Source organism: Polychytrium aggregatum (assembly GCF_025602895.1).
Source record: "Polychytrium aggregatum strain JEL109 chromosome Unknown BJ171scaffold_5, whole genome shotgun sequence".
Lineage (NCBI taxonomy): Eukaryota > Fungi > Chytridiomycota > Chytridiomycetes > Polychytriales > Polychytrium > Polychytrium aggregatum.
The window spans coordinates 624073-651466 of NW_026516207.1; the positions used below are offsets into that span (position 1 = coordinate 624073).

General features: G+C 56.5%; 9 protein-coding genes across 9 annotated transcripts; 6 read left to right on the forward strand and 3 right to left on the reverse strand.

The window, feature by feature from the left end:
- Positions 1-255: 255 nt before the first annotated feature.
- On the forward strand, positions 256-2426 carry BJ171DRAFT_634081 (uncharacterized protein; the record flags this gene model as incomplete). The annotated part of the gene is made up of 4 exons (XM_053115670.1): positions 256-327; positions 685-1313; positions 1636-1788; positions 1979-2426. The coding sequence occupies 4 exons, from the start codon at positions 256-258 to the stop codon at positions 2094-2096; spliced, it is 972 nt and encodes a 323-aa protein (XP_052970316.1). The 3' UTR covers positions 2097-2426.
- Positions 2427-3175: 749 nt separating this feature from the next.
- Positions 3176-4068, forward strand: BJ171DRAFT_236765 (uncharacterized protein). The gene is made up of 4 exons (XM_053106586.1): positions 3176-3328; positions 3457-3535; positions 3662-3789; positions 3936-4068. Exons 1-4 carry the CDS (start codon positions 3290-3292, stop codon positions 4005-4007), a joined length of 318 nt encoding a protein of 105 aa, XP_052970317.1. The 5' UTR covers positions 3176-3289; the 3' UTR covers positions 4008-4068.
- Positions 4069-4224: 156 nt separating this feature from the next.
- On the reverse strand, positions 4225-4881 carry BJ171DRAFT_490727 (uncharacterized protein). Its single transcript, XM_053109654.1, has one exon. It carries the CDS (start codon positions 4824-4826, stop codon positions 4299-4301), a length of 528 nt encoding a protein of 175 aa, XP_052970318.1. The 5' UTR covers positions 4827-4881; the 3' UTR covers positions 4225-4298.
- Positions 4882-8265: 3384 nt separating this feature from the next.
- BJ171DRAFT_419893 (Pde4d2 in complex with inhibitor Npv) lies at positions 8266-9645 on the forward strand (the record flags this gene model as incomplete). The annotated part of the gene is made up of 3 exons (XM_053107409.1): positions 8266-8485; positions 8655-9102; positions 9288-9645. The coding sequence occupies 3 exons, from the start codon at positions 8266-8268 to the stop codon at positions 9643-9645; spliced, it is 1026 nt and encodes a 341-aa protein (XP_052970319.1).
- Positions 9646-10837: 1192 nt separating this feature from the next.
- On the forward strand, positions 10838-13511 carry BJ171DRAFT_490730 (uncharacterized protein). The gene is made up of 6 exons (XM_053109655.1): positions 10838-11282; positions 11469-11551; positions 11714-11807; positions 12050-12078; positions 12233-12386; positions 12598-13511. Exons 1-6 carry the CDS (start codon positions 10980-10982, stop codon positions 13366-13368), a joined length of 1434 nt encoding a protein of 477 aa, XP_052970320.1. The 5' UTR covers positions 10838-10979; the 3' UTR covers positions 13369-13511.
- Positions 13512-13647: 136 nt separating this feature from the next.
- On the reverse strand, positions 13648-15211 carry BJ171DRAFT_490732 (V-type ATPase). Its single transcript, XM_053109656.1, has 3 exons — positions 14902-15211; positions 14525-14559; positions 13648-14220 (listed from the first exon to the last, which is right to left on the reverse strand). Exons 1-3 carry the CDS (start codon positions 15060-15062, stop codon positions 13919-13921), a joined length of 498 nt encoding a protein of 165 aa, XP_052970321.1. The 5' UTR covers positions 15063-15211; the 3' UTR covers positions 13648-13918.
- A 151-nt stretch (positions 15212-15362) lies between these two features.
- BJ171DRAFT_490735 (signal peptidase 22kDa subunit) lies at positions 15363-16851 on the forward strand. The gene is made up of 5 exons (XM_053109657.1): positions 15363-15561; positions 15755-15828; positions 16094-16170; positions 16250-16365; positions 16474-16851. The coding sequence occupies exons 1-5, from the start codon at positions 15410-15412 to the stop codon at positions 16622-16624; spliced, it is 570 nt and encodes a 189-aa protein (XP_052970322.1). The 5' UTR covers positions 15363-15409; the 3' UTR covers positions 16625-16851.
- On the reverse strand, positions 16845-18516 carry BJ171DRAFT_236878 (uncharacterized protein). The gene is made up of 3 exons (XM_053106587.1): positions 17864-18516; positions 17507-17673; positions 16845-17326 (listed from the first exon to the last, which is right to left on the reverse strand). Exons 1-3 carry the CDS (start codon positions 18399-18401, stop codon positions 17003-17005), a joined length of 1029 nt encoding a protein of 342 aa, XP_052970323.1. The 5' UTR covers positions 18402-18516; the 3' UTR covers positions 16845-17002.
- A 1970-nt stretch (positions 18517-20486) lies between these two features.
- BJ171DRAFT_578053 (timeless protein-domain-containing protein) lies at positions 20487-27183 on the forward strand (the record flags this gene model as incomplete). Its single annotated transcript, XM_053113856.1, has 25 exons — positions 20487-20631; positions 20740-20898; positions 21081-21243; positions 21320-21449; positions 21570-21746; positions 21841-22020; positions 22195-22314; positions 22449-22542; positions 22636-22757; positions 22880-23002; positions 23090-23134; positions 23216-23361; positions 23446-23582; positions 23718-23779; positions 23902-24045; positions 24258-24407; positions 24490-24555; positions 24631-24659; positions 24757-24786; positions 24881-24962; positions 25160-25304; positions 25390-25485; positions 25598-25830; positions 25945-26793; positions 27151-27183. 25 exons carry the CDS (start codon positions 20487-20489, stop codon positions 27181-27183), a joined length of 3660 nt encoding a protein of 1219 aa, XP_052970324.1.
- Between the last annotated feature and the right edge of the window lie 211 nt (positions 27184-27394).

Consider the following 27394-nt stretch of genomic DNA (forward strand, 5'->3'; position numbering starts at 1 on the left):
TGATGCACGGCGACGATATGGCCTCTGGTCGCGATCCTTCTTGGACATTCGAGCCTTCTTCCAGCAACGACCCCAGGCACCTCTGGCACAGACTGCCGCTGCCATCTGCAAGGCCAACTGCCCACATTAGTCCACCTCCGCATCCTAAATCGGCGTCGAGGTCCTGCGAATCCTTGAGCACCACTTTGTGCCTAGTTCAAGCAAGCCTCCGATTCAAGCACGGCAATTCCGAGTCGAGTCCCGACGCCGCGAGCCATGCTTTCCCACACCGTGCGCATTGTTGTGCTGATACTGCTCTGTGTGGCGAGCTCCATTCCGCTGAGCCTGGTACGGATCGACTATGTAGCATCGCTGCTGGTGCTGCTAGCCGTGGCCATTACCAAGCGTCGTGGCCTCCGAGCTAACATCCATCCACGGCGCACCCCCATGGCGTGCTAGATCAATGGCAATATCACCAGAGAAATCAATCACTTTCCCTTACTCATCGCCACAAATCAGGTAACCCAGATCGTCCGCGGCATTGGCCGGTGGCAGTTGCTTTCGCAACTCCGATCGTCAGAAGTGGCAATCGCGAGCCGGAGCATGAGAAGTGCCCGTCCTGCACGAAGCGGTCGCCGTGAGCGGGTAGTCCAGACAGACTGATGCTCACTCGGCCCCCGCTCCCTCCCCTTGGCCCTGTTGCAGTTCTTTGGCTGGGTTCTGGCGCTGGCGCTGCTCGTATGCAAGCGCAAGCCCATCCCCAGTGTGCCCTGGGTGGACTCGCTCTTGATTGGCTCCACCCACGTTCTTGGAGTGCTCCTGATGAACAAGGCGCGGCCAATGGTCGCCGACGGCATCTATCAGATCTTCAAGCTCGCCATCCTCGGAGTTGTGATTCTGCTCCAGTACGGCTTCTTTGGAGTCTCGGTCAGCACCAAGGCGCTGGTGCCGCTGGTGGCCGTTACTGCCGGCGTGGCCATGATCACGGTCGACGACACCACGAGCGAAGGCAACGGCGTGAACTATGGTGTCGCTGCCCTGTGTTTGACGGCTACCGCCCAGGTCCTTCTGTACCGCTTGCCCTCGATGAAGAAGCTGAGCGCAACCGAGGCGCTGGCGGTAGTGTCGCCGCCAGCCTTTGTGGTGGCCCTTCTGGTCTCGCTCTGGATGGACATTTACCCACACTCGACCAACACCGTCCCGGGCATCCACAACCCAAACTTTCTCGACGAGTTTAACCACGCCTCGCGCTCGATGCTGTTTCTGTCGTGCGCATTGGCTCCGTTTGCGAACCTGGCTTCCTTTGGACTGATCCGATACTCTGGACCAATTGCGTAAGTAGCGCGGAGCCGATGGTGTGCATGTGCGTGTGCATGTGCGTGTGCGTCTGCCCTGGCGAGCGGCCAGATTCGCTCGCATCGGCGGCTGTGTGTATGCGACCGAATAGTGTAGTGCTTTACACTGCACGCTGAGATGCAAGCAAGCAACACGGCGCTCTGTGAGCTCGGGCGATGAGCGACAACTGAGGACGGTGTTCATCGAGCCCAAAAACTGTGGCCGGTGCGAGGCTTGGGCAACGAGCGCCGTGCGTTCGCATCGGCATCGAGACTAACTGCCTTGTGACCCTGTATGCCCGATGGAATACCACGGCCCCAGATACCAAGTCGTCGAGCACTTGCAAACCACCCTGATATTTTTCATCGAAGGGTTCTTGCTCTTCCCGTCGACACAATGGGGGTCGCTCACCATCCTCGGGTACACCCTGAGCATCCTCGGGATCATTCAGTACTCGTCCTTGGGCATAGCAAAGTACGTATTGTTCTGTCCTGAGAGCAGGGTGCTGGGGAGCTTGCGAGTGGACTGTTTGGTGCGGGTTGCTCTGTACTCAACATGAGTGGACTGGAGATAAGGCACCAGCGGGAGGTGGATCTGTGGACGGCTCGAGTTCTTGAGACATTGCCGGTTTGGATGCAATAACACCGACTGTGCCTCCATGCAGGCTCCCGGCCGCCCTGCCTATCTACAAGTCCGAGCCCAGCATCCCACAGGCCTGTCTGGAGATCCTTGTCGTTGGCAACGAGCCAGCCGCCGAGCCTGAGACCAAAAAGTCTCCCTGACGTGGAATTCTCGCGTGCTTCCCGCCGAAAAGCCATCAGCCCCTCCGCCCACTGGCTTTCGGTGCCTCGGAGCTCTTTGGCTCTTGTTTGCTCTACTCTTTCTGTTTCTGATCCACTCTGCTCTGCTCTGGCTTTGTGCTTTGTTTCCGGCCGCACTCGCTTCCCGTCCTTGATCTTGGAACCCTGTGCGTTTGCAGCCCAATCTCTCTCATCCATCTCCTAGGGGGAGTAACGATATCACCACCACCTCCTCCTCCCGTTGCAAAATACAAATACAATCGCTCAGATCGAGTTCTGACTTGGGCCTGCTGTGTACTCGCCGACCCGTCTCCCTACAGATTTTGCATATTATATATAGCATGGAAGCCAAACCCAAAGCCGCCAAGCTGCCCCTCAAGCGGCCCGCAGCGGCCATGAAAAAGTCCAAGCACCAGAAGGTCTCGGCCAAGGCTCGCCAGATCCGCTATGCGCTCTATGCCGTCGTGGTGGTCATCGTCGGCATGCTCGCTCTGTACTCCTACGTTACCTACCGTGACTATGTGCGTCTCAAGAGCTCGATGGGTCCCAGTGGGGGCGGCGGCGGCTCTGGATCCGGATCTGTTCCCCTCAACTTCAAGAAGAAAACGGCCTTTACTGATCGAAAGGTCAAGGACGATACGGTCAAGGGCGAGAAGCTGAAGGCCCCCAAGAGCAAGAGCTCCGACCCAACGCCCGTGTGGACCCGAACGGTGTCGAGAATCGGTAGGTCGCCTGACGATGATTCATGAGACTGCCGACAGATGAACCAGACGAGAGAAGCAAGATCGTCGAGTATCATGGCTGTCGCCGCGCCTGCCCAAACCGTGCAAGCTGCCGGAAACAACAGCAGCGGCGTCTGGATCAATGCGCATTTCGGCCGGTCTTGGCTCCGATCATCATCTGCTGGCGTACTAACCCATGTCATTCTTATCTGGCCAACTCAATCCACCCAGGCGACGGCGCTACGTTCCCCAAGAGGGGTGATTTGGTCGCCGTCCGATGTGAGTAGGATGTCTGACCGCATCATAGCTGTGATCGGTCTGGATGCGGGCCATGCGGATCGCCGCATGTGGTGTCGAATGGCATGGCGAGCAAGCGGCCAATGGTCTGGCGCTTGGTCCCGTCATTCGGTATAATGGCTTGAGCAAAGCTGCGATTGCTGATCCTATCGTTTGATGGCTTGCCGATCGGAACTCATGGCAGACCGCGGATTGGTAAGCCTCCTTCCCCTCTCTCGACTGAGAGGCCCGATTTTTGGGATTGGAGATGGTCGGAGGGCTGCGTTCGGTGGGCATGAGGATGGTTTCGGCCTACCGCCTTCTAACGCATTCGCACACTGCAGCTCGAGGACGGCACGCTGTTTGATGCCTCGGCACACGATCCTATTCGTTTCGAGATCGGCGTTGGCAAGGTCATCCGTGGTAAGGGCCACCCTTCGAGCCGACGATTCTCCTGGGCACTGGACCCAGGGGCCGAGCAGAGGGAATGCCATTCAGCGGCTGGCTGGCTGGCTGATGGTCCTGACTTTGTGGCATCTGGCTGAACAGGAATGGACGAGGCCCTGCTTGAGATGAGCGTCGGCGAGCGAGCGACTCTGATGATCCCGCCCGAGTATGGCTACGGCGAGGCCGGTGTTGCCAACACCATCCCGCCCAAGGCCACTCTCTACTTTGAGGTACGGTACACTCTGATGCTGTCTATGGCAGGAATGCAGGGGAGGCTGCGATGCCGTGCTCGGGAATAGCAGGAATTGGGCCGATTGAGCCGGGGACCGAAAGCAGCCCGCGCGGTGCTGATCCACCCTGCCCAAACTGCCTCCAGGTCGAATTGCTGTCCATCGAACGACCCCAGCCCGCCGAAGAGCCCATACAAGGCGAGGCTGGCTCGGTCTAGAGCCAAGACAGAAAGCCAAGACAGAGAGCCAAGACAGAGCCAAGCCAGGGACGGAGATGCAGGACGCCCCGCTCGATTGGCTCTCTTGCGGGAGGGCATCGATGACGGGGACAGACGAAAATCAGAGTGAACTGGGCGGTGCTTCGAGCGATCCGGACTGATCGCCGTGTGTTGTTGGCTGCTGCTGGGCTCGATGAATACACAGTTTTCCAAGAGAATCTGTGGGGTGGGTCGTTCGGGCAGCGGGAGCGAAGCAACAAGAGTCGCTGTCGCCAGTAACGCTGAAGACGGCTATATGATGTGCGGGGGACTCAGGCAAAGACGACGCTTGCGGTCTAAATGCTGCAAGGCGCAGCCCGCCGTCCTTGGCATTGGCCCGCTGGGGGTTCGCTGTAGGTGGAGAAAGTAGGGCCCAAGCTCCCGAGGCCGCAAAGGACCTGGGAGGAGCACGCCAGTGGACTCTTGGTGCTCTCTGGGCCTCTGTCTGTTTCCACCAGAGGAAGGCGCCGGAGACGCCGACTGGGATGTGTGTTCTTTGGCCAGGGATGCAGCCTGGGATGCAACCTGGGATGCGATCGGAGCAGCCGTGACGATCGACGAGGCCGCCATGACGACCGATGAGAGCGGAAGAGGCGGCCAGGCAAAGGACAGGCGGGTGATGCGGGTCGACGCGGGGGCTGCCAGGGACGCCTTGCCCAAAAACGTGCTTGCGACGACCGCCGCACGCGCAAGACTCGTTGCGGAGACGGGAGGCTGCGGCTGCGGCCCGAGGCTGGGCCCCGAAGCGCATCGGCGGGGCACGGAGGGCGACAGAGACATGGAGAATGCGATGGCGATGGCAAAGACAATCAACGGCGACGATCAACGGGAATGATCAACGGGAATGATCAACGGCGATGGAGACCAGGGTCGCCCAGAGACAGACGGTTGGCGGGCAAGGGCCAGCAAGGGCCGGCGCACGCGGTTGCAGCGTGCGCGCCCGTCGGCGCGGCTGCGTCACACGGGCGCTGCGGGCGCGGCGTGGCTCACGGGCAGGTGGTGGCGGAGCCGCGCGCGTCATCGGCCGAGCCGGGCTGGCGAGGACAGGTGGTCGCGCTGGATATTGCGTTGCGACGGTGCCCGATGCCCGCTCGCAGCCCAGCAACCTAGCATCCGATCGGCCATGGTCTGCTGATGCCCTCTCCCGTCTCGCCGCGTCCATCGCATCCATCGCATTCCATCGCATTCCATCCGCTGACGGGCAGGCTGATCACACCATCGAGCGACAACGTGTGCCTGCTGCTGGATCAGCCCTGCCCGCTGAACACACACACATCAGCGTCACAATGGCGGTCACACGCGCAGCCCCGCGGCCTTGTTCTCTGCCAAACAAAACGCCAGCCAGCGGCAAGGGACAGCGGGTCGCGGAGTGTGTGCGAGCCGACAGCGCGTTGCGGGGGAGCCGGGTGGGGGAGCCTGCATCGGGGGCCAGCAGCGACTGGCACAGAATGCACATTGCACAAGGCCGCGCGGGTCCAGCAAGGCGACACAGGGAGACAGTGGACAGCCAGCAGCGACAGTGGTCGACACGCACGCTGACACTGAACACCGAGATGCAGGAGCAATGCCAGCACCAAGTAAACAAACAAAAACATAGCAAAGCAAAACAAAGCAAAGCAAAAACAACTGGGCTGTGTCTCTCCAAAGCCATGGGCCGGGCGCCGCGTCGTCGTCGACAAGCCCGTGCCCCCACGCAGTGCCCCGATATGGCCGCGGCACGCCACAGCCCCGCTCACTGCGAACTGCCAGTCTCTCTTTGCCGCCGCCCACTGTACAGCGCCCCGCGCCCTCGACTGGTGCGGTCGCTGTTCCGCTGGCCTGCACACACACACGGCCATGCATCCCGCGCTGCTCCTTTGCCCTTCCCAGCGCTTTCCCCTTCGCTCTCGCTCCTTCGCCCTCGTCAATCCCCTCCCGTCCTTTGGCCTTCTGCCCTCGACTCCAGCCCTGCCCACCAGTCTGCTGCCAAAAGTCGTCTTCCCCGTCATCTGAATCCGGTCTCGGGCGCTTTGCTTGGCTCCCCACTCACCCGCCTCCCCGCCCTGTTCTGTGTCGTCTCAATAGGTGCGTCTGCGACTGCTGCTCTACTGCTGCTCTACTGCTACTGCTGCTACTGCTGCTACTGCTGCAGATACCCAGACCTCTCCGCATATATCCCGTCCTTGGTCTGGAGTCCGTCCCTAATATATATCTTCAACCGCACGGCTCGGCATCATGGCTCCACCACATCACCCGACCTCATCACTCGACCGCCTCGCCCTCGATAGAATGGATCATCAAGACGATGCTTCGACCGTAAAGCCTCTGTCCCATCCCCCTCCCCTCCATACCGCCAGCCGTCATGTCGACAGCCTCAACGTCCAGCAGCGCCCGCGCTCAGCCAGCGAAAACCACCGCTCCAAGCGCAACACCAGCGTCGGCGATATCTTTTCGCTGACCCAGCAGGTCATCCTCGACCCCTCTCGAACAAGCCAGGCACCCGCCTTTACCAACTCGGCCTCGACCGTCCGCTATCTGTCGCCCTTTCAGCATGCCAACTCTCTCGCCCCTCCGGCCGCCCTACACCACGACTCGCTGCCGACCTTTGTCCCGTCCAAGCAGAACCCATCCATCCACCCTCTGCAAGCCGTGAAGGAGCAGACCCCGCGCGGCCTCGATGCCATGTTCGAAAGGATGCCCACTTGGTGGGCGTCGCTTACCCAGCGGACCAACCCTTCCTTCTACAACCTCGATGCATACCAGCTGCCCAGCGGCGACGTCATTTCGCCATATACCCCTCCCATTCAAGGCCGCCAAACCCGCTCCGGCTCAGCCCTCTCGACCGACATTGAGCTGGCCGGGGAGGCCATCATGTATGGCGATGCCACAAGCCGCTCCGATCCCTTTGGAAAGGCTCTCGACGCACATCTCCTGGCCGCCCAGGAACGCAGCTCCTTCAGCCGCATGACCCTCAGCTTCATCGACAAGAGCACTGAGCACCAATATCGGCTCTACTTTCTGGACCGCATGCTCAAGATCTGGCGCCGCTTTGCTGCCGTCGCCATCGTCTTTGCGCTGCTCATCCAGTCCATCTTCATGTGGAAGGTCTCGATCTCGCCTGCGAACCAGTCCAAGAGCTTCTGGGATGTCAACAAACTCGATATCATTGTCCTGCTCTCGGGCGTCGTTCCCATGGCCACTCTGCTCCTGCTCTCCTTTCAGCTGCCCAAGCGCACGCTCTCGCGCTTTATCCATGTCATGTCCGTGGCCTTTATCTGGCTCATGGGCCCGCTGATCATCTGCGGCCGCACCCTGATCTCGCCCAGCGACTACCCTTACCCTGCGTCCTTCACCTCGCCGCTCTACATCGTCGCCATCCTCTCGGGCACCTTTTTCTTCCGCCTGCGCTTCGTGTACACCCTCCTGTCGCTCATGGTCGTTGCGCCATTTTGGTACAGCGTCTTTGGCCTGTCCCTGACTGCGCCGCTCAACACCACTGACCCGTCGCACCAGTACATCTCCTCGAGCATCGCCCTCGCCCTCGCCTGTGTTGTTGTTGGCTTTGTCTCGTACGATGTCGAGCGCGGCATGCGCCTGCAGTTCCTCAGCGACCAGCGTTTCCTGAAGATCAACATCAAGCTCCAAAACCAGCTCAAGGGTCTCCAGAAAAAGTACTCGTCCCGCCTTGCCGACCTCGACTCGCCCCTCGAGAAGGCCATCTATGGCCTCAAGTACCTGATGGCTAGCCCCATGATCCCCGGCGAGCACATCAAGATCCTGGACATGATCATGAGCTGCCTGAACTCGCAGCATCTGTTGACCCCGGATCTGGACCAGCAAGTCAAGCAGGGCCACGTCCAGGTCGATCCCGAGCAAGAGGTGTGTATGGCTCGGCCCATTTTTCTTATTTTTTGGACATCCGCTGCCCCTTGAATTGCGCCGTACCGGCTCTGTTGCCCGCAGCTCTGTCGCATACTTGTTGCTCGCCTCATCGTCCTTCGCCTGCTCCTCCCTACCATCCATCGCCTGATGCTCGTGTACTGATGCGTCCGCTTCTTGGCAGAAATGGCTTTTCAACGAAATCGCCACCCGTGGCAAGTCCGACGGCGGCTTTGATCGCACCAGCGCCTCCTCGCTCCAACGCCGCAGCCGATCCGACTCGTCGTCCGATGAAACCTGCAGTGCCACGGACTCGCCCGTCACAACATCGCCCCGCAGCCTCGCCAAGATCGACATCACGATGTACTTTACCGCCCAGACTCTCCCGCTGCTTTCTCGCATCGGCGAGTTCAACTTCCCGATCTTTGACTTTGCCAATGCCACGATGGATCGACCCCTGATGGTGATGACCCACCACCTGGTTACCAAGACAGGCATTATGAACCGGCTTGCGCTCCCGATGGACAAGTTCCTGCGCTTTATCTCCACGATCGAGGAGGGCTATCATGCCGATCTGACATGTGAGTCATTCGCCACCCGCCAGCCTTGCGACAACCACTGTGGCTACGTCATTGTATACACTACTACCTATATTGTCGCCTACATTTCTGCGCACATCGTTGCCTACATTGCTGCCTCGGTCCCTGCCCCCCCCCAATCGCATCCTAATCGTATCGTATCGCTCCACAGACCACAACTCGATTCACGCTACCGATGTGCTCCACTGCATCAACTACATCATCAGCTTGCCCAATATCACAAAGCTCTTCACCGATCTCGAGATCTTGGCACTCTTTGTTGCCGCAGCTGTCCACGACTATGACCACCCCGGAGTCAACAACAACTTCCTGATTTCAACAAACGACCGACGAGCGCTGCTCTACAACGACCGCTCTGTCCTGGAAAACCACCACTGTGCGTCGGCCTTCGAGGTCCTGATGCGCAAGGAATGCAACTTTTTGGGCAAACTCGACCGCAAGGTCTTCAAGGGTGTCCGCGATCACATCGTTGCCATGGTTCTGGCAACCGACCTCAGCCAACACTTCTCGCTACTGACAATGTTCAAAAAAAAGGTCGTCAATGGCGGTGGCTTTGATCCGCTGTCCTCGGGCGAAGACAAGTCGCTCCTGATGCAGATGTAAGTGCCTTCGCCCTCTGGGCTGCTTGTTCTTCCCTGCCTAACGACAGTGTCCCTTCTTGCCATACATGGACCATCCATCGAGCCCGATGTCGTTGTCTGTGCGGCTGCGTATGCGATACGTGCTCTGACTCCTGTCCTCTCCTCTCCTCTCCTTGCCTTCTTGCGCTCCGCGTGTCTTCCAGGCTGATGAAATGTGCCGATGTCTCGAATCCGACAAAGTCCTGGCCGATCTACTGCGAGTGGATCAAGCGCATAACCGAAGAATTCTTCAGCCAAGGCGACCAGGAGAAGCAACACGGTCTCCCGATCTCCCCCTTCTGCAACCGAGACGCACCATCTGCAACAAACCCAGCCTCCAGCCAAAAGTCCTTCATCGAGTTCATCGTTGCCCCTCTGTTTGAAGCCCTCTGCGAGTGGCAGCCGATGCCCGAGGTTCAGGAAGGCCTGGAACGCAATAGAAATATCTGGGGCTCGCCCGCCAAAGCCGCCGCTGCCGCTGCCGCCGTCGCCGCTGTCGAAGTCGAAGCCAAGAAGAAATAGAGCCTGTGGCCGCTCGCCCGCTCGCCCGCTCTCCCGCCTCGCTTCACGCTCGCACTGGCCCGACACCCTCTAGACCGCCTACATATATCTGTCCTTCCCTTCTTTATCCTTTCTTCGCTTTCTTCCTTTTCATTCTTGACGCCTTCCATTGCCACAAACCATTTCTGCTTTCCTGCATAGAACTTCACTCTTTCTGTCTGCCATCGCCCTCTCTGCCATCTATCTATACTGGCCAAATCTGCCGGTCAACCATCACACTGCTCCTGGACGCCGCGCTACATTACATGCCTTCGTTGCTGGCTGTCCCCTGCCCTCGATTGATGCAACAGCAGCAAAGACTCATGCGATCTGCCTGAGTCGGCTTGCCCTGTTATTTTTATTTTTTTTGCGTAGACCAGTCTGATGCCTGCTTTGCGCATCGATTTGCTTTCTTTGTGTACTTTTATTTGTGCTCTTCTCCTTCTCCTGCTTGATTCCTTTGACCCGATTCCAAAGTAGTTTGCTGTTTCAGTTCACTCACTACTATGACTACCGCTCGCCGGCTGCATTTCCCCCCCCCTGTGCCCTGTGCTGTTCTGCTTGCACTCATCACATCCACTCCCGATCCCCCCCCCCAATTCTCGATCCCCACCTCTTCCCTCCTTCCCTCTCCCCAGTTCCTCTCTTATTTATCATGTCCACCATTGTTGGTACCTGGACTCCCTAAATACATGTCCATCATTGCGATCTCAGTTCGGGCACGAAAATGACCCGCAAAATTAGCCCTCTGAGTGTATGTGTGTGTGAATCACACTCTCTCCGCATTGAAGCAGACTGACTGTATGGAGCGGACTGACTCTATGACAGACGATTTGACCTGCTTGGTCGTCGGTGAACTGGTTCACTGAGGGCACATGGATCTTGAAAATGGATGTGTCTGGTGGGTGTCTCTGGCGATGGGGGGGGGAAACTTCTGAAAGGACTTGACGGATCTGAATCGCCGTGTGCTTGGTGCATATCCCTTTCCTTGCTTCCACGATGCATTCCCAAATGCAATCACAGTTCCATTCTCCTTGGACACGCTCGCAGGTCATAGTGAACGATCGATGGGCGTGCATCCATCCAGAGTAAGTGACAGCCCCGTCCCAAAACAGGACCGAATCTTTTTTTTTTGGACACGTCCCAGGACTGTCCTTCCGCTCGATTGTTACCTCGATCTTGTATCCTCGGTCGTCCCAATCGATCGCTGCTTCCCGCGCACACCGTCTCGCAGACAGTGACTCCTCAACTTCTCTTTGCACCCCGTCGCCAAATCCATCTCTACCTCTATCTCTCCATCTCCGTCCCGTGAAATCATGCGTCCAAAGCGCCAACCACGACCGCCCAAGTTGCCCACCAACTGTCTCGAAGGCCAAGACTTTTGGAACCTGCATCCGGCTTGCGAGCCTGCACCGCCTCTGGTGCCCACAGTGGCCCGCTCCTCCGTCCAGACTTTTCTCCCGCCTGTCCTTGAAAACGATTTGGTCTATCAACTGAGCTATTTTCGACGGACCCTCGGACGCAAGGACCTGCGGCAGGAGCATATCATCATCGATCGAATGATCTACAAGAACCGCCAGCAACATCGAGGGACGACATACCTGGCAAAGTTCCTGGAGGTAGGTGTGCACTTGCCGTGGCCAGCGTCCCTTTCCCAGCCCGTCAAGTGACCCATAGTCGTCTGGACTTGAACCTGGACTTGAACCCGAGCCCGGATATCCTGGTTCGGATTGCCAGCGCGGCTCAGAGGGCCACCCCTAATGCAACTTGCCTCCTTACCATCGCCACTATCACTCTCCTCGCAGGTTCAAAAATATCTGAGGAGGCTCCAGGCAATGGGACTCGAGAAACTGCTGGCTGACGCTCTGGATGTGATGCAGCCGAACAAGTAAGGCCCCCCCCCTTCCTCCTCTCTCTCTCTCCCTCTCCCTCTCTGACTGCGATCTTTGCCACGAGGGCAAGGCACAAGCGTCTCCTCGGCCATCGCCAGCAGCTGCTGCCGGCGATGCAGCTAACAAATGGTGCTGCCATTTGCAATCCGCCCTGGAAGCAAAAAGACACAGAGCTGGGAAGCTTTCCCCTCGCGCCGGTATTTGGCCTTTACGTTGTTCCGGATGGTCGGATCCTACAAGCTGATTCAAAAGGTTTGAGGCCTGTCGCTGATGATGTCGCTGATGATGTCGCTGATGATGTCGCTGATGATGTCGTCCATGGCAAGCCAAATACTCTCCCGCCTGTCCCCATCATGGTGGTTTCTCCTTCTCCGTCTCTCGCTGTTCGATCGTCGAATCTTCCTGGGCCTGTACTCTTGTTGAATTGCTGACGCCGCGCATGCACTTCTAACCTTGGCGCACTCCGCTGCTCGACCTTGCTGGAAAATACCTAGCTCTTGGAGTGCTCCGAGGATACCTATCTGTAAGTCGTCTGGCTCTGCAAGTGCCTCATTGAGCTAATCACCCTATCGATCGTGGCTTGTCCTGTTTCTGCCTCACGCTACTCGAGCCGCTCAAACCGACATTGTTAACCCGCGACCCTTGCTCACCCGGAAATCCACTGCCGCCTTTGGCAGTCACTTCCAAGCGGTGCTTCGACAGACGTACTTTATGCCCTTGTGTCTTATTGCGATGAGTTCGCTGGCTCGTCTCCACATCCTCGGCCGCCATCTCTTGTGCGAACTGCGAAATTGCTATGACCTCGTCTATTCTTGGATCCAGTATCTTCCCGTAAGTTCGCGATGCAGGGCCCTCCTCCTTTTCGCCATTGCTTGTCCACATTGTCCCTTGCTGTGCCTGTTTTCTTTTAGCTCCTCTCACGCCGACTGGTCCATCATATCTGCCCATTCGTTCCAGTGTGCTAGCACTCGCTTATCGTTTGCTGTGGAGGATGCGCCAACTCAGTCCAGCCAAAACTTTCTTTCGTCCTTTGACCCTTCAGAAACTGCCCAGCCAGTCCAAAGATATGAATTACGAGGCGCATCTCAAGCCCACGCTTCTGAAAACGATCGGGGAGTCGTCGGGCATTGAGTTGTCAGCCTCGGCCACCCACACCAGCCAGGATCTCGACCTTCTCAGTAACGGAGCTGACCGGAGCGATGCAGATGATGCAGATCGCTTGGGCAACGACACCGCTCATGAACACCCAAAAGTCGAAATGCTGGCCACAGCGACCATATCGGATGCATTTTGGGGAAGTCTCTCGACCAGCCTGTCGCCAATCGAGACTTCCATCGCTCCCGTTGGCCCGGGATCCGAGACACCAGCAACTCAAGTCGACCCAGACTCAGTCCCGGGGGCTGTCGGCACCAAGCGGAAATCGACTGATGCTGTCTCAGGTGAACAGGCACTGCCGCGGCTGACGACCGCCAAGAAGATCAAGCACGCTGTGGTGGCGACGGAATCTACTCACGCAGCGAAACCGACTGCAACAAGTGGATCTGCCAAACCATCTAAATCCATAGGCACTGCACTGAAGACGACGACTGCTGCTGCTGCTGCGACTATTGCAACTACTACTCCGATTGCAAAACACCCGCTATCCAAGTCAAAGTCGGGCGGCCACACCCTTGCATCGACTGTCGCGGCCCACAAGCCGGCAGGAGCTGGTACCAAGTCCGCCAAAACCACAGCCGATCATACCACTGCCAAGAAGAAGAAGGGCTCCGCATCAAAACGTGATGAGATTGATGACATCTTTGGCGGACTATGAGCCGCGATACGCGTATTCGTCGCAGCAATCGTAGTTGTCTTTCTGGCATTCTCAAGTGTTAGAACGGAGCACTCTCTCCGTAAAGCACGCCAGTCGCTCGCCCGTTCGTCCCTAGCTCTGAATATACATGCTCCTCAGCCCGATCACAATTGGCTCTACCGCAGTGATTTCTCGGGCAGCGAGGGGATCTACAGTCTCCCTAAGAGCGGCCTCGTCCTCAAAATCTCCAAGAGCAATGTCTCTTGGTCCCCATGTCGGCATTGTCGTATGACCCCCGCGAATCGATAACGTGCCCAAGCGGGCTAATGTATTTGATGAAAGTTATGCCACAACCACGGACGGGGGGAGGGGAAGCAGCCCACAACCGCTGCAAGCCGCTCGTTACTTGCGAGCCGTGGCTTTTACTCGGTCGCTAAGCCGGGTGCCGGGTGCCGTCTCTGTAACATCAGTTGAAAATCCACTGCCGAATCCCGATGGTGATGCCGTCTCAATGCCTGCCGTTCCGGCGGCCCGACTGTCTGCTTGCGCAGCTTGACAAATCGCGCTCTCTTTAGCAGTTGCTCTTGGCCTTGGTGTTCAGAATCAGCGCAACAATCAGCCCGTACAGACCCAGGACTTCGGCGAAGATAAGGATCAACACCATCGCCACAAAGATACGTTGCTGATACATGTACGCTCGGACACACGCGTCTCCAACGACACCGATGGCGTAGCCCGCAGCGATGCCGGCAAAGCCGGTCGACAGGCCCGATGCCAAGTGCACCGCCGATGCAAAGAGCGAGTAGGGCTCCGTGGGACTGAGTGAGCTGGCCACCAAGACCGAGACAACGAGACCGTAGACGGCAATGATACCTGTGTTTCGGCGTATAATCGTGGGGGAGTATCTGTGAGCGAGCCAGTTCATCCAACCAGAGATGCTGCGTGAATCGAAGCAAACTCCCCAGAGGCGGTCGCGCATCCAAGAGTGTCCAACCCGATGCTGGCTGTACTTGCGATGGGGATGCTAGCTGAGCACACTATTTCTCTCCAGTTCAGTGCGAGTTGGACTCCCAAAAGCCAGCAAAGCGCCCGCCTCTGGCGACCAGAGCGGGTCGACAGGAGCAGGAGCGGGCGAACGGGTCGCTCCCTCCCGCGACCAACGAAATCGCTTGCTTACCGGCCATGACGACGGGGATCAGACACTTCATAACTCTGCATTCGAGACAAAGTCAGTCAACCCAAAAGCCTGGCGTCAAAGATACCCACCCATATCTGGTGGATATCTGGGGGGGGGGCAAGGAACTGTGTGCAAGGACGAGGCGGGGCTGCCGATGCGAGTCGCGCTATCAAAACCGCGATACTCCAAGCGATATGTGACTACGACCTTTGCCGAGCGAGGGCATTTTTATCGGCTGGTCTATGCGGCTCCTCACCGCAGCCATCACCACCGCCCGTCCACCCGGGCCGGTTGCCCAGTCGACCAAACACCACGCCCACTGAAGCATCTTCCGCGGTAACGCCGACCCCATTGCACGGCCGAGAAACAGGACTTACAGATCAGGCCGGAAGGTGCCTATTCCAGCGATGCCGACTCCGGCTTTTGCGGTGCCATAGGCCGCGCCGACGGCCGAGAGGATCATGGCCAAGCCGGCTCCGGCGAATCCAAAGAATGGAGCGAATGCAGGGCAATAGTCGGTTGGGAGTGATCCAGACATGGATGGTGCTTTCTGAGAACCGCGGCGGCGGGAGGAAGGCTAGATATTTGGTGGGTCTTGAGTTGATGCGACGTGGGGTCTGTGCTCGACGGCGGCCGGCGTATCTGTTCGGTGCGGTGCGGTGTATGCTGGTGCAGGTTGGATGTGGGTCGGCTGGCGAACAGCAACCGAGGCGGCCCTGGGTGCAAGGCGTTTCGCGGGATGCGGCTGGATCGAAGGCGGGCCGAGCCGGATCCAGCCTCGGGGTTCGGCGCCTTCCTCGTCATCGACCCGACCCAAGGAGGCAGCTACAGCGCCCTCCCAGCCCGGCCCTGATCCGCCATCTCCTCCAGCCAGCACCGACGGCCATGTACGGAATCCAGCAGCGAGCCAACAATGTATTTGCCACCTTCCTGTCGGTGGCCTTTGCGGTGGTTGCCATCGTCGCGGCAACGTCCGAGCTGATGCTGCGATGGACCCCAGCCCCCGAGATCAACGTCAGCGTCAACCATGTGCAGCTGTGAGTCGCCCTGTGTTTCTCCAGAGGATGGTCTCTTCAGATGCGTCCGGCTGCAATCGGCAGGCAGCAATCCTCTTGGCTGGCCGCCTTTTTTTTTCTGTCCAGCTTCATCGACGGGTCTGCCTCATCGGCGCATATGTCCCCAACGCTCACTCCCGCTCTTGGACCTGGCGCCGCACGGCCTGGTGCACAGCAAAATCGGTCGGGACAGCTATTACTCGCCAAAGAGCGAGCAGCTGGCCACCCTTTCCTTCAACCTTGAGGCCGGTAAGCGTCCGGGCAAAGGCTGTTGATAAAAACACATCGATCCTGTCCTCTTCGATGCTCTTTCGCATGTAGCGCAATGTCCGCTGCCATGGTGCTGCCATGGTGCTGCCGACATCCAGAGTCGCATCAGTCCCGGCTCTTCCATCATGGGTGTGCAGGATCACTCTGGAATGGACGCATTGGCTTCGAGCCAGACATGCTCAGACCAGGATTGTATTTTTAACAAGCCGCTGCGTCGCTGTTTTGTCGGTGTGTGGCATTTCAGATCTCACCCCGCTCTTCAACTGGAACACCAAGCAAGTCTTTGCCTATCTGGTCGCGGAGTTTGACACCAAGGATTATGTAGGCCCGTGCATCAGTGATCTTTGACCGGGAGTCCTCCGGTGGCCAGAAAATGTGCTGAACGAGGTCCTCTCCGTAGTCCCCCAACCAGGTGACGATCTGGGACGATATCATCACAAGCAAGGAGGATGCCTACATCAAGCTCAAAGACAAGAGACAGAAGTACAATCTGATTGCCCTGAACGATCGCATCGAGTGAGTTGATGCTCTCTGTGCGTTGCCATCAACTGCAGGGCGGATTCATTCTCAAGCACCGCGGGCAACGTCTGGGCTGACGATCTTGCCGCCGTTCCCGCCAAACAGAAACGCAAACGCAAGTCTGTCGCTGCACTGGAATGTGAATCCGTACATGGGTCTGTTGTCCTGGAACCACGGCGGCCATACCAAGATTGATATGCGCAAGGCCCCTGCCAAGACCAAGCCCAAGGTCTCCAAGCCCTCCGGCAAGAAATAAGCAGACGGACCGTTGGATGCTGTTCGATGGAGATTGATGGCTGTCCCAGCCGAGTGAACTCGAACGCTACCTGGGATGCTGTGACCTCAATTCGCTATCGACGGCACTCCCCGATGGCATGATAGCGAATACAACCGCTCAGCATCCGTGAACGATGATCAACATGCGCATCGCAATCATGCTGCCGGCTACGTCCGCGGCGCCGCTCTGGGTTGGAAATCCGTCGATTGCAACGAATGTATATGATAGAAGCCAGGGTAGAGCCCTTGGGCAGTGACAATATGGGCAGTGATGGTGACGAGGACAGCGGCAATGCGCGGCTCGATGCAGGATGCATATCCAGCCACAGGTGACTGGCAGGGCAAGAGCGGCGTGTCTCTAAATGGGCATTGGCCCTGGGATCTTATCGAGAGGATGTCGCGGGACCCATGGACCAAGCGCTATACTCGCAAAGTAGCCGATTGGCGTGCGGTACTCCAGCAATCGGCCGACCTTGAGCTTTGGGTCGATCGAGTCGTCCAGTCGCAGACGGGTCATTGGACGAGTGCAAAAATCGATCGCGTACGTTTCAAACTGCTTGATCAGTTGATGGATCACTGGAAACTGGAGCAGATGCTTGTCGATGCAGACGAGCGGCCACGCATAAAAGTAGCTCTCTGGATGCTCTCTTGGCGGCTCAAACAGCAGAGTAAGGGTCAAGACCTGTCGAGGAGCCAGAGATGAGTAAAGCCCAGATGACCACTACGCTCGCTCCATCATTTCGACATGGGTATTCATCACATCCACCATGTGCGGATTGCGCTCTGTCGATGCCTCCCTTGATCTCCCCCTCCCTTCTCTGCATGGCTGTGTTGTCGACAAAGGCACATCTAGCGCTCTTACCATAACTACAACCGCGACATGCTTGTTTGGGAGGCAAACATACACCTTTGATGTTGGCTCCAGGGCACTCAAAATCATCATCAGTGTTCTCGCGCTCTTGGAGGCTTCAAGACACCGTCTGAGCGACGGCAGCGTATCTACAGTGGCATCAGGATAGAGCCAAAGTTCTGCCAGTACAATAGCAGACATCGGAATCGATCCAAAGCGTTCAAGTAAGTCCGTGAGTTTCTTCAGTGCTATCGAAACACTCGCACTTGCGACGCTTTACCACGCACATCCGGGCTACATCCGGGCTACATCCGTGACTGTGAATTGCCGGGCACAGAGTGTCCGAGAAAGACAGCCGCATGGATTTACCTTCGATCATGGCTGGGTAGTTCACAAGCACAATAATGCCGTGAAAGAGGAGATTCCAATGCAGTATTTCGATGGCACCGATGCCAATCTCACGGCCGGTGAGCTTGAATGAGTTCGCCATGTCGCGCATCCACTCTGGCTGCTTGCCATACCAGTCCCATAGCTGCTGGGTCTGCTCCTGTTGCCAGATTCTGTACTCGGCGAGCAACGCAAGCTGTGCTTCATATTGGTCGCCATAGAGCTCGGGAGTAATAGGCCCACCGTTAAAGAGCGACAGGAACTCGAGCCCCTTTCGTTCAATCTGGAGAAATCTTAGCACATCGGCGGCAAAGTTTGGCAGCGAGGTGCTGGCGCTGGCGGGAATGATTTCAAGCAAGCTGAGATCAATACTATCGTTGTACCAGATCATGTCATGCTTGGGAATCTCGGGCTTGAGCAGATTTGGGTCCTCGATTGAGAGCTGCCGCTGATGTCTGAATCCGTTGAAGAGGGTAAAGTAGGAGCACTGGTACCATGCTCGGCGGGCGAGCTCGGCCATTATCCAGTGCTGGTACCGGTACGAGGATGGACGGTCGAGGCCGATGTACTTGGCGGCGCGAACAGCCAGGTCGACGATCTGAAACTGGGAATCCACTTTGACCGCGGCACGTTCGTGCCAGGTCGAGAAGGGGCGTGTCAGCAACCAGGCTCAGACCCTCGGCTCAGACCCTCGGCTCCAGGAAGTGCAGGATACTTACGATCCTCGAACTCTGCGAAGTGCACGCCGACGCCGAGTTTGTGGGTTCGCCAGGCAAAGGCATTGATGTAGTCAGTTGATGTGGAATCGATCAGGGATGGGCTGTCGATAATACAGTGGCACTTTAAGCCTACGCACCGATGCCCCAATGGCTCATACTTACGTTTGGCATATCGGCTCAGCAGTATCAAGCTCTGCACCAACTCGATGCTCGGACTGTCCAAGGCTTTGTAGGTCAGGTCTCTGGCGTGAAAGTAATACGGCTTGATGATCTGAAGCTTCACAGGATCCGGGGCGACGGGCGCCAGTCCAAGAACGACTATTGAAAAGCGCAGAAAGTCTGGAAGTTGGTCCCACATCCTAAGAACTTGTGGCTTGTACAGAAGACCTGAGGGGAGGTAGTATCCAGTGACATTCTGGAATCGGGGAGAGCCGATGCAAGGCCGACGAGCCCGTCAGCGAAATTTGCGCGGGAAACGAGGCGCTGTCGCCGTGGAATGCACCGGTCGGAGAATGCAAACCCAGGGTAGCAGCTAAAGGCGCAAGGACATACATCAAAGAACAGATGCACTGCTTCTTGAGCTACGTCAATAGGGATGACATGCTGGTTGTTGCCCGGCAGCCAGAGCGACCAGGTGTTGTTGAGGGGTATGCGGGTGCTGACAATTGCATTGGATCCGACCAGCAGGCTGGATGGGCACAACAGGCCATCGTACGCAACAAGCGGGGACATGCTTGAAGACGTCGTCTCGCTTGAAGCCGAAAGTGTTGACGACGAGTCGGAGTGCGCCGCGACTGACGAGACATCGGATTCGAAATGGTCGTTGTCTCCGAGCAGACACAGGGAATCGGGGGCCTCGAACGGCTCCAGCAAATCCTCTATTCCAGCGTCGTCTATCAAACGCTCGTGCAGGTCAAGGACCAGCTCCACAAACTCCGAGTTGGTGACAAATAGCTCGCTGCGATTGATGCAGCGGGTTTTCAGGAACATCAGCTTGGCCATCACACTCGTGCTGACCCATACTCTCCATAGATTCGAGGCTTTTGGTTTAGCTTCCGGATCCACAGCACCGGCTACCTCCAGAAGCAGCTCGGCATTGGGGACGGCTGATGTTGCCGGATTATGCAGCCTTTTGGCTCGAGTGGCTGCGATGGCTGCAGGGGTGTAGCGGTACGACAGGGTGGTGCAGTTGACATTCTGAAAGCCCAGGAGGATGGAAAGCAGCCGATCGAGGTGCTCCGAGTAGCTTCGGTCTTGGCGCTGGGAATCGAATCTGGGCTTCTGCGACGGATGGAGGTTGAGCCGGTGTGGGGTTTGCTGGCGTCTCGGGGGCTTTCTGTCGTCGTTCATGGACCCACAATGGAGGACGAATGCGTAGAAGAGCAAAGACGAGGGATGGTACGGACGAGTATGTCGCTCGTGATGAGGACGGGGCCGGTGCAGCGATGGCGATGCTTGGGCTGGACCGAGTCCAAGCAGACGGAGCCTGGGCGAGGTGCTGGCTGCGCCTTGGCGATGGACAGGGCGGTGTTCCTTCTCGCCGAGGCTGTGGCTCACACAGAGAGGCCCGGTCCAGCGCCAAGAAATCCCAAGCACTGACTCGGCCCCGGCGATATCCAACACACACCGCCAAGCGATATTGCCGAGCCTGTGGATATGCATCCAGGTCCCGCATACCCGCCACGCCAAGCGGAAAGCCTGGTTTATGGTGCCCAAGACAGCCATTGTGGAGGAGGGCAAGCAGCCGGCTCTCGGCCTGCCATTTCGGGCGAAATGGCGGGATGCAATAGGAAATGGCCGCCAAGGACAGGCCCGGACCCAGACCCAGCCTGCGTTCGATCTGGCTGCTTCCTGCGGCTGCTCGTCTCCCCGGCACCGCACCGACAATGGACCTGTCCGATCTGTTTCCGGAGGACTACCTGCCCGAAGATCCGCTGCTCGAGAACAGAGTGCTATCGGTATGCTCGGCTCTTGGCGGCTTTGAAGACACCGACGCCGGAAAGGTCTACCGACCCGGAGATGAGGCCTTGGGTAAGCGCTGGCATCTCCCGGTCTGCAAAGTCGATGAAGGAGCAGCTTCACGCAGCCGAGCCAGCACCGGCGTCGCTTGCTGACAAAGCTCTGCTGTGTCGTTGAAAGAGTGCCTTCGAGATCTCAAGCGATACCTGCGACGAGACGAATTGGCGAAGCGGCGAGTGGTTGCAACGGCACTCGGGCGCTGGCAGATTCTCAAGACAGACTTGATACCGCTCCTGCTGATCGACAAGCCGAATGAAAGCAAGGTCAACATGGCGATTGGTGAGTTTACATCGGAAATGGATTAAACTTGCACATTCCCTATGAAGTCGATGGTTGATGGTTGATGGTTGATGGTTGATGGTTGATGGTTGATGGTTGATGGTTGATGGTTGATAGTTGATGGTTGATGGTTGATGGTTGATGGTTGATGACCGAATGGTCAATTACGTGGCTCGGCCCAGTCGAAATATTGGTACCCATCACCTGGCCCTTGGAATCTGAAGATATCGCCGACGCTCCGCTGCAAGTCAGCATTCTGAAAACCTACAAGGAGGCACTCGCTGATGTATCTGTACTTTCGAAGATCCTGAGCGAGTTGGTGATGCTGCTCAGCACGAATGTGCGGTAAGCACACGGCCTGTCACTGCCCAGAAGGACGCTTCCTGGGCCTGATATTTATCTTCGGACTTGGGTTTTCCAGAGAACGTAGCGAGCGAGATCAGGCCAAGATCCGCCTTGTGCTGCTCCTGATCCGGAACATCGTCGCTATCAAGGACTACCATGTGGGCATCACCGCCTCAACGGAAATCCATCTAAGATCCAATGTCCAGGTACTGGTATTGACTGGGCGGTAGCGAACCTGCTGCTGCCTACTCCGCAGTCGATAGGCTACAAGACGCTTTGGTATCCGGCCGGACATTCACACTCTCGCGGTGCTCTATATGACACAGGAACGCATGCTCATGGCCCTCCGCGAAAGTCGCATCATGGACTTTCTGGTCTCGATGGCCGGATCTTCGAACGAGCCCGAGTTTGTTCAATGGAATACACTCCTGCTCGAAATTTTTTTCCATATCTTTCTCGAGCGCAGTCCCGACGACATTCTTCGCTCAAGCGACCTTCCCGAGGTAGCAATCAGTGACCATGGACCATGTTGTCCTCGGGACACCTGCATCATCTGCAGTTAATCTGACCCAGGTCCGTATTGTACTGTTGTTTCAGGCCGCAGATGCCCCCCAAGGTGGAATGGCAAGCCAACAGGCGTTGCCAGCCCCCAAACCACCGAGCATCCTTGCGGATTTGGCCAGGAAGGAGGACGAAGAGCGAAAGCTGCAAGAGCGGCAGCTCAAGGCCTCGGGATTCCGTTCCCGCTTTGCCGGAACAGTCACAATCAACTCATCGGTATGCATCGATTCGCATGATCGCAATGGCGTCGCATCTCATTTAATCGACAGGGCGAGTGGTCGTTGGCTGATGGCTCACGGCTGTGTATTGAACAGTCGAGCACACTTTTGAGGCGCTGTTTTGACCACCGCCGCGCCAACGCACTCACCTCCTTCTCGCCTGATGAGGTAGGATGGAAAGCGTATCAATATTCACAACGTCTCTCAAGCCATCACGTCGATCGGCGATGCACTCGATGCTGGAAAGAAGGAAAAGAGAAGGGTGTCCAAACGCAGGTACCAAGTACCGCAGGTAAGATGGCCGAGCCAGAGCCCATTATCATTGCCGCGACGAAGGGGCTTCCGATCAAACTTGGTGGTCTGTCATCGTATTGTGCTGTCTGCCCAACGGGCACCAATATATGCTCACAATTGTCCTCGCAACAGGATGAGTACAACCGAATTCGGCCGATTCACAGTCAGGAAGCGCGAACAATCTATCGAGATCTCGCTCAAGCATTCCTCGAGAGCGGATTCAACTGTAAGACTTTGTCGCAAAGTGCTGTGACGCCCTCAAAGCCGCTGCAGATCCTGTGATGAACGCAGATCGATCCTCATCTTGTCATATATGCAGTTCTCGTCATGTCGGTCAAGAGAGAAATGGACATGGAGCGAAAGAAGATCCAGACGGAAGATTACCCACGCTTGATTTGGATCTGCTCCTTCTTTCTACGCACGATCAGCGGCCTGATGCAGGTGGGTATTCTGCTGCATTGCCACCTTATCTGTCGCTCATCCTTGGACGACGGTGATGTTTGGTAGCTAGCCTCAAGTGTGCTTCTGAGTGCGATATTAACGCACTGCAACCACAACTGTAGCAAAAAGAACGGCCCGGCGATAACGGCTCGCTCACCATCGATTTTGACATGGTCTCGTCCATGGTCAACGTGCGTGGGCTGATGTTTCTTTTTCGATATATCAATCAGTATCAAGAAGACAAGGTATACCATCGAACCCACAGTGTAGTTCCAGCTGCAGTCGAGCAAACGACTCGACCGTCACTAATGGACACGCTTTTGTCTGTTCAGAAATGGACCGAAGTTAGTGTATGCTTGGGCTGTCTCCGGAGTATGGTATGTGTTTGATGGACGCAGAACCGGGTTGCAGCAATTGATCAACTGGGCAATCTCGTGGAACTGACGGCTCGCGGACAGTTCCAAGTGCTCGATCTTATGGCAAACAGCGAGAACAGCGAGTATCGGGAAGCATCCGAAGTGATCCAAAACAACCTTTACTACGAAGAATCGACAATCGACCTGATCATCGCGATGGTGAAAACCTACAAGGTTCAGAACGTTGGGTAGGTGTGCAGGAATATCAAAGCCCTCCCGCATCCATTCGGCGCTGTACCTGCACGATGACTAATTCGGGACGACGACCCTAGATTCTTGCAGAATCTTATCGAAACGGTTCACATGTTGCTAAAGCTGATGGAGCGCTATTCAAAGTCAAACATCCTTCTGATGAAAAAGAAGCGTCGGCAAAAGAAGCCAACCGAAAATCCGCCCCCGGAGCGGCGTGGTATGGCGAATATGTGGGGTGCGAGCTCGTGAGATCCAATCAACCCGCCAACTCGCAGGCATGGACATCAGTGAGTTGGTCGGCGAGTATCCAACGGCATTTCATTCTGACGATTTTGCTCCTCAACAATCACAGACGACTCGGGCTCAGGCGAAGACGGCTCAGAGAACGAAGACCGACCCCGTTCTGATGAAACGGTTACTCGAGAACATCTTCAGCAGTTTGACAAGATCGAGATGGCAAGTATCCGCGACACCAGTCCAACTACGATAACTACCCCCACCCAGAGACTAATTGCACTCTATCTCCCGGCTACCAGGCTTTCGCGAACGAAAATGTGCTCTTTACATACTTTGACCTGCTCTCTCACTACGAAGACCTTGATTCCAAGTACATCCACATGTTGACATCGATGTTCCATCGTATTTTCGTCAAGTGCAAGGCAGAGGCCATCTTTTACAAGGTACGTCTGGTTTGGGCGGAGCACAAGCAATGTCCTTCGTGAGAGCATCAACGCTTGGGCATTGGTCTTTGCTTGATAGCTTTATCTCCCGCGCTTTGCCAAGTGGTCGTGCCCCTCTGCTCTGTCGTCACCAACCTTCCTGTATCATTGCATTGGTTCGGCTCTTTGCTGTCCCACCGCCCACAAAGTACGCTAATCCATGGGCCCTGTAGCTTTCGAGGATGAATCTTTTCTACCATATTATGAACGAGCGCGCCAGCCTTCCCAACACCAAATTTCATCGTGAGCTGCTCCAGTTCATCCAATATTGTATCGGTCGCTTCATGAAGCGATTCCGAGAATATCCTATGCTTTGTGTCGAGGTCAGTAAGCGGCAGCCCTTCACCATTGGCGGCGACTCATGAAATCACCATTGACCCGCCCGTTCTCTCGTAAATCGCATAGATGCTCTTCAGTAAGAACAAGACGGACTGCCGGCGGATCGAGTACGGCGAATATGACGAAGACACGGTATGGAAATGCTGAATGACTTTGACCCTGTCGGAGTGCACATTTGGAACTTACGTTGCGACTCTGTCTGTCAAGATTACGGTGAACAGCGCAGATGTCATCAAGTAGGTTGATCTTGACATGGCCTTGTGCAGCAAGCCTCGTCAGTCTGTGCGAGTGAATCTCTGCTTTGATTCCGTACTAACGATATCGCTGGCACAGCGGCAACGACGAGATCGAAGTTCTTCCGGGGTAAGTTGGACCACGTTTTCAGTTACGCACGCCTATAAAATGGGTGTGTCCTATGCTAACGTATCCCTACTTCTCAATACACGATAATATGTAGTCTGACGCCCAGCCAACAAATCGGCGTTGCTGTGGGCCTATTGGCTGAGAAGCATCTGGCGGATCTGCAGTGGCTGATGGAGGTGAGCACTTTTGTTCTGATGGAATCGTTGATCCAGGCGAGAGGCACTCGATGGTTATTCGCGGCGTGAAGACAATACATACATGTTTTCCGCTTCCGGGCAAGGTGTTCCGATCGCCTGGGTCGGATCGCGACAGTATTACTGCATCATAGCTTCGCGCAGTTGTTTTAAGCATCGCTCCGCCGTGCTCTGATCAGGTCATGAAGGTCTCGGTGTCGTTGCGGAGAGAAAGCGCAATTAATCGCGTAATCGAAGATCAGGAACAGCACGAAGATATCGACCAACGGTATCTGGAGCTCATGCAGGGCCTTGAAGCGGTACAGGAGATCCCTGTTGACTTTGGTACGTGCGACATCGACGGCTATACGGTAAAGGAATTGATCAATCGTTTAGGCGGCTGCAGCTGAACACGGCGATTCACACACAGAAATTGATGCTCCGAACGAGGCCAAGGAAAATCTCCTGCTCTGTAACCAAGTCTTCCGTATGCTTCTCCGCCTGCTGAAGTTCGAGCTTCGAATCAGTAAGCGCTCCCAGCTACTCTGGCTCTACGCTATCAATCTCGGATGTTACATATGCTTCTCCGCAAGGGGGCAAGGCCTGAAGATGCTGACACATGCCGTTTACTTTCACAGCTGAAGGAGAACGCCAGCAATGGATTATCCCAGCATCCCTTGAAACAAGCACAATTGAATCCGACCGTCGGCTTATCCAACAGTTTATTGACGATCCACTGGATGAGGATGGCCGGCCACTCTCCGAGTTGGTGCGGAAGGTGAAGTCCAAGAAGCGCAAGATCCGCGCACCATCGGAGCGGAAGCGATCCCACAAGGACCTCGAGGCCGACAAACCCAAATTATCGGATCAGGTGAGACGCGATTCTCGTGATGCGAGCAGCTCGATCGACCGCCGGCGCTCACTTACGACTCCAGTGTGGCTCAACACGGCTTCTGACGAACGCTCCTGTGCTCAATGCGCACAGTTCATTGTGGACTCGGACGAAGATGAAGAGCAGGACACGGTCTTCTTTGAGCGGGAGGAGATACTCCGACAGCAGACAGCCCAAGAACATGAGCGCCTCTCTCGTCCCCGCGATGACGAGTCGCTTATCATGAGCAAGCTCCATACCAACAAGAGAGCCGCTGAGCCAGTCGTCGAAGAGCAGCCGCAAGCCGTACGACGCGAGTCGAATGCGTCGGCAAGCTCTTCATCGATCTTCAGCTCCGACAGCTCCTCGGATGAGAACCAGCTGCCGACGTCCGCCAGCAAACGTGGCAGCGCCTCCAGCCGCCCGGACAATGGTGGTTCTCAGACAAAGAACTCGATGATGGTCGAAAGTGATGATGATGATGACGATGACGATGAACAAGAGTTCAACCAACTGCTGGCCCGTGGCCGTGCTGCTCTTCGCCGCAATGCAGTTCCTCGCGGAACGCCTCGAGCAAGGGATCGCAGCAACACCAGCAACATCAACAACACCAGCAACACCAGCAGTGTCCATGCAATCGCTGTATCAGAGAGTTCGCGCGGACCTGCTGGCGCAATATCAGCGCCACTCGACAAATCGAATGCCTTGGCGGACTTTAGCGATATTCTCAACGAGAAGGAGAACGACGATGACGAAGATTTGTTCAATTCCCGCAAAATTCTGAGACGCCGGACCTATACGATCAAGCCCGATGCCGTTATACCGCATGCTGCCGATGGCGATTTGTCTGGCGAGAAGAGCGCGCTCCCCGTCAGCCCGGGTGATAACCAGCGCTCTGACGACGAAAGACCGCTGAAGCGACCTCTGCTGATGATCAACGACAGCGACGAAGACATGGACGACGTCGCGCATCCCAGCCAACGGCGCACATTGCTCTCTCCTTCTCGCCCAAACAGGTGTGTGAGGTCGATGTGCAAATGCCGCCGAGTGCAACTGGAGGGGGAGGGTAGCCAACTGAGTTGGACTGGCCAGGGCAGCCGAGAGGGCAGTCTCTCTCGCTTTGCACCGGCTTACATGAATCTCTTTTGATCCCAGCCAAGGTGCAGGGCGAGTATCTCGGCTCGTGAGAGTGCTGGTGAGTACATTTATTGCAATCGAGCGCGCAGAAGCAGGTCTTGGTGTTCTTAGACAAGACCCACCAGAGCGTTGGATGATTGGTTCCGCCGGCCTTGTACTCGCTGACCATCGATGAATCGCCAGGACGACGACGACGACGACGACGACTATGAGTGATGTACGCGTCCAATCCTGGATTCGCAGCTCATGCACACCAACCGTGGCAGCATGTTCAGAACAAAAGCGGACAGTACCCATTCGGATTCATTTGCATTACATGTTGATTTGGGATCATTGTCTCGAGACGCTATCCATTCGATCATTCAGACGGCTCCGCACCAAGTGTGGTACTCGGCGCCAAGACGGTCGGGTCGAGCGTGACACTCGC

Excerpts from the sequence above, each read along its gene's own strand:
- BJ171DRAFT_236765 (XM_053106586.1), top strand. The coding sequence starts at position 3,290 with ATGGCTTGCCGATCGGAACTCATGGCAGACCGCGGATTG. Across the intron at positions 3,329-3,456 it reads TCATGGCAGACCGCGGATTG|CTCGAGGACGGCACGCTGTT; the intron begins GTAAGCCTCCTT and ends CGCACACTGCAG. Across the intron at positions 3,536-3,661 it reads CGTTGGCAAGGTCATCCGTG|GAATGGACGAGGCCCTGCTT; the intron begins GTAAGGGCCACC and ends CTGGCTGAACAG.
- BJ171DRAFT_236878 (XM_053106587.1), bottom strand. The coding sequence starts at position 18,401 with ATGGCCGAGCTCGCCCGCCGAGCATGGTACCAGTGCTCCTACTTTACC. Across the intron at positions 17,674-17,863 it reads CTACCCAGCCATGATCGAAG|AACTTTGGCTCTATCCTGAT; the intron begins GTAAATCCATGC and ends TTGTACTGGCAG. Across the intron at positions 17,327-17,506 it reads ATGTCGCGGTTGTAGTTATG|GTCTTGACCCTTACTCTGCT; the intron begins GTAAGAGCGCTA and ends GCTCCTCGACAG.
- BJ171DRAFT_490735 (XM_053109657.1), top strand. The coding sequence starts at position 15,410 with ATGTACGGAATCCAGCAGCGAGCCAACAATGTATTTGCCACCTTCCTG. Across the intron at positions 15,562-15,754 it reads AGCGTCAACCATGTGCAGCT|CAAAATCGGTCGGGACAGCT; the intron begins GTGAGTCGCCCT and ends CCTGGTGCACAG. Across the intron at positions 16,366-16,473 it reads GCCCTGAACGATCGCATCGA|AAACGCAAACGCAAGTCTGT; the intron begins GTGAGTTGATGC and ends CCCGCCAAACAG.
- BJ171DRAFT_490732 (XM_053109656.1), bottom strand. The coding sequence starts at position 15,062 with ATGTCTGGATCACTCCCAACCGACTATTGCCCTGCATTCGCTCCATTC. Across the intron at positions 14,560-14,901 it reads GGCACCTTCCGGCCTGATCT|AGTTATGAAGTGTCTGATCC; the intron begins GTAAGTCCTGTT and ends TCTCGAATGCAG. Across the intron at positions 14,221-14,524 it reads GATCCCCGTCGTCATGGCCG|GTATCATTGCCGTCTACGGT; the intron begins GTAAGCAAGCGA and ends GCCGAAACACAG.
- BJ171DRAFT_490727 (XM_053109654.1), bottom strand. The coding sequence starts at position 4,826 with ATGTCTCTGTCGCCCTCCGTGCCCCGCCGATGCGCTTCGGGGCCCAGC.
- BJ171DRAFT_490730 (XM_053109655.1), top strand. The coding sequence starts at position 10,980 with ATGCGTCCAAAGCGCCAACCACGACCGCCCAAGTTGCCCACCAACTGT. Across the intron at positions 11,283-11,468 it reads ACCTGGCAAAGTTCCTGGAG|GTTCAAAAATATCTGAGGAG; the intron begins GTAGGTGTGCAC and ends CTCTCCTCGCAG. Across the intron at positions 12,387-12,597 it reads CTTGGATCCAGTATCTTCCC|AAACTGCCCAGCCAGTCCAA; the intron begins GTAAGTTCGCGA and ends TTGACCCTTCAG.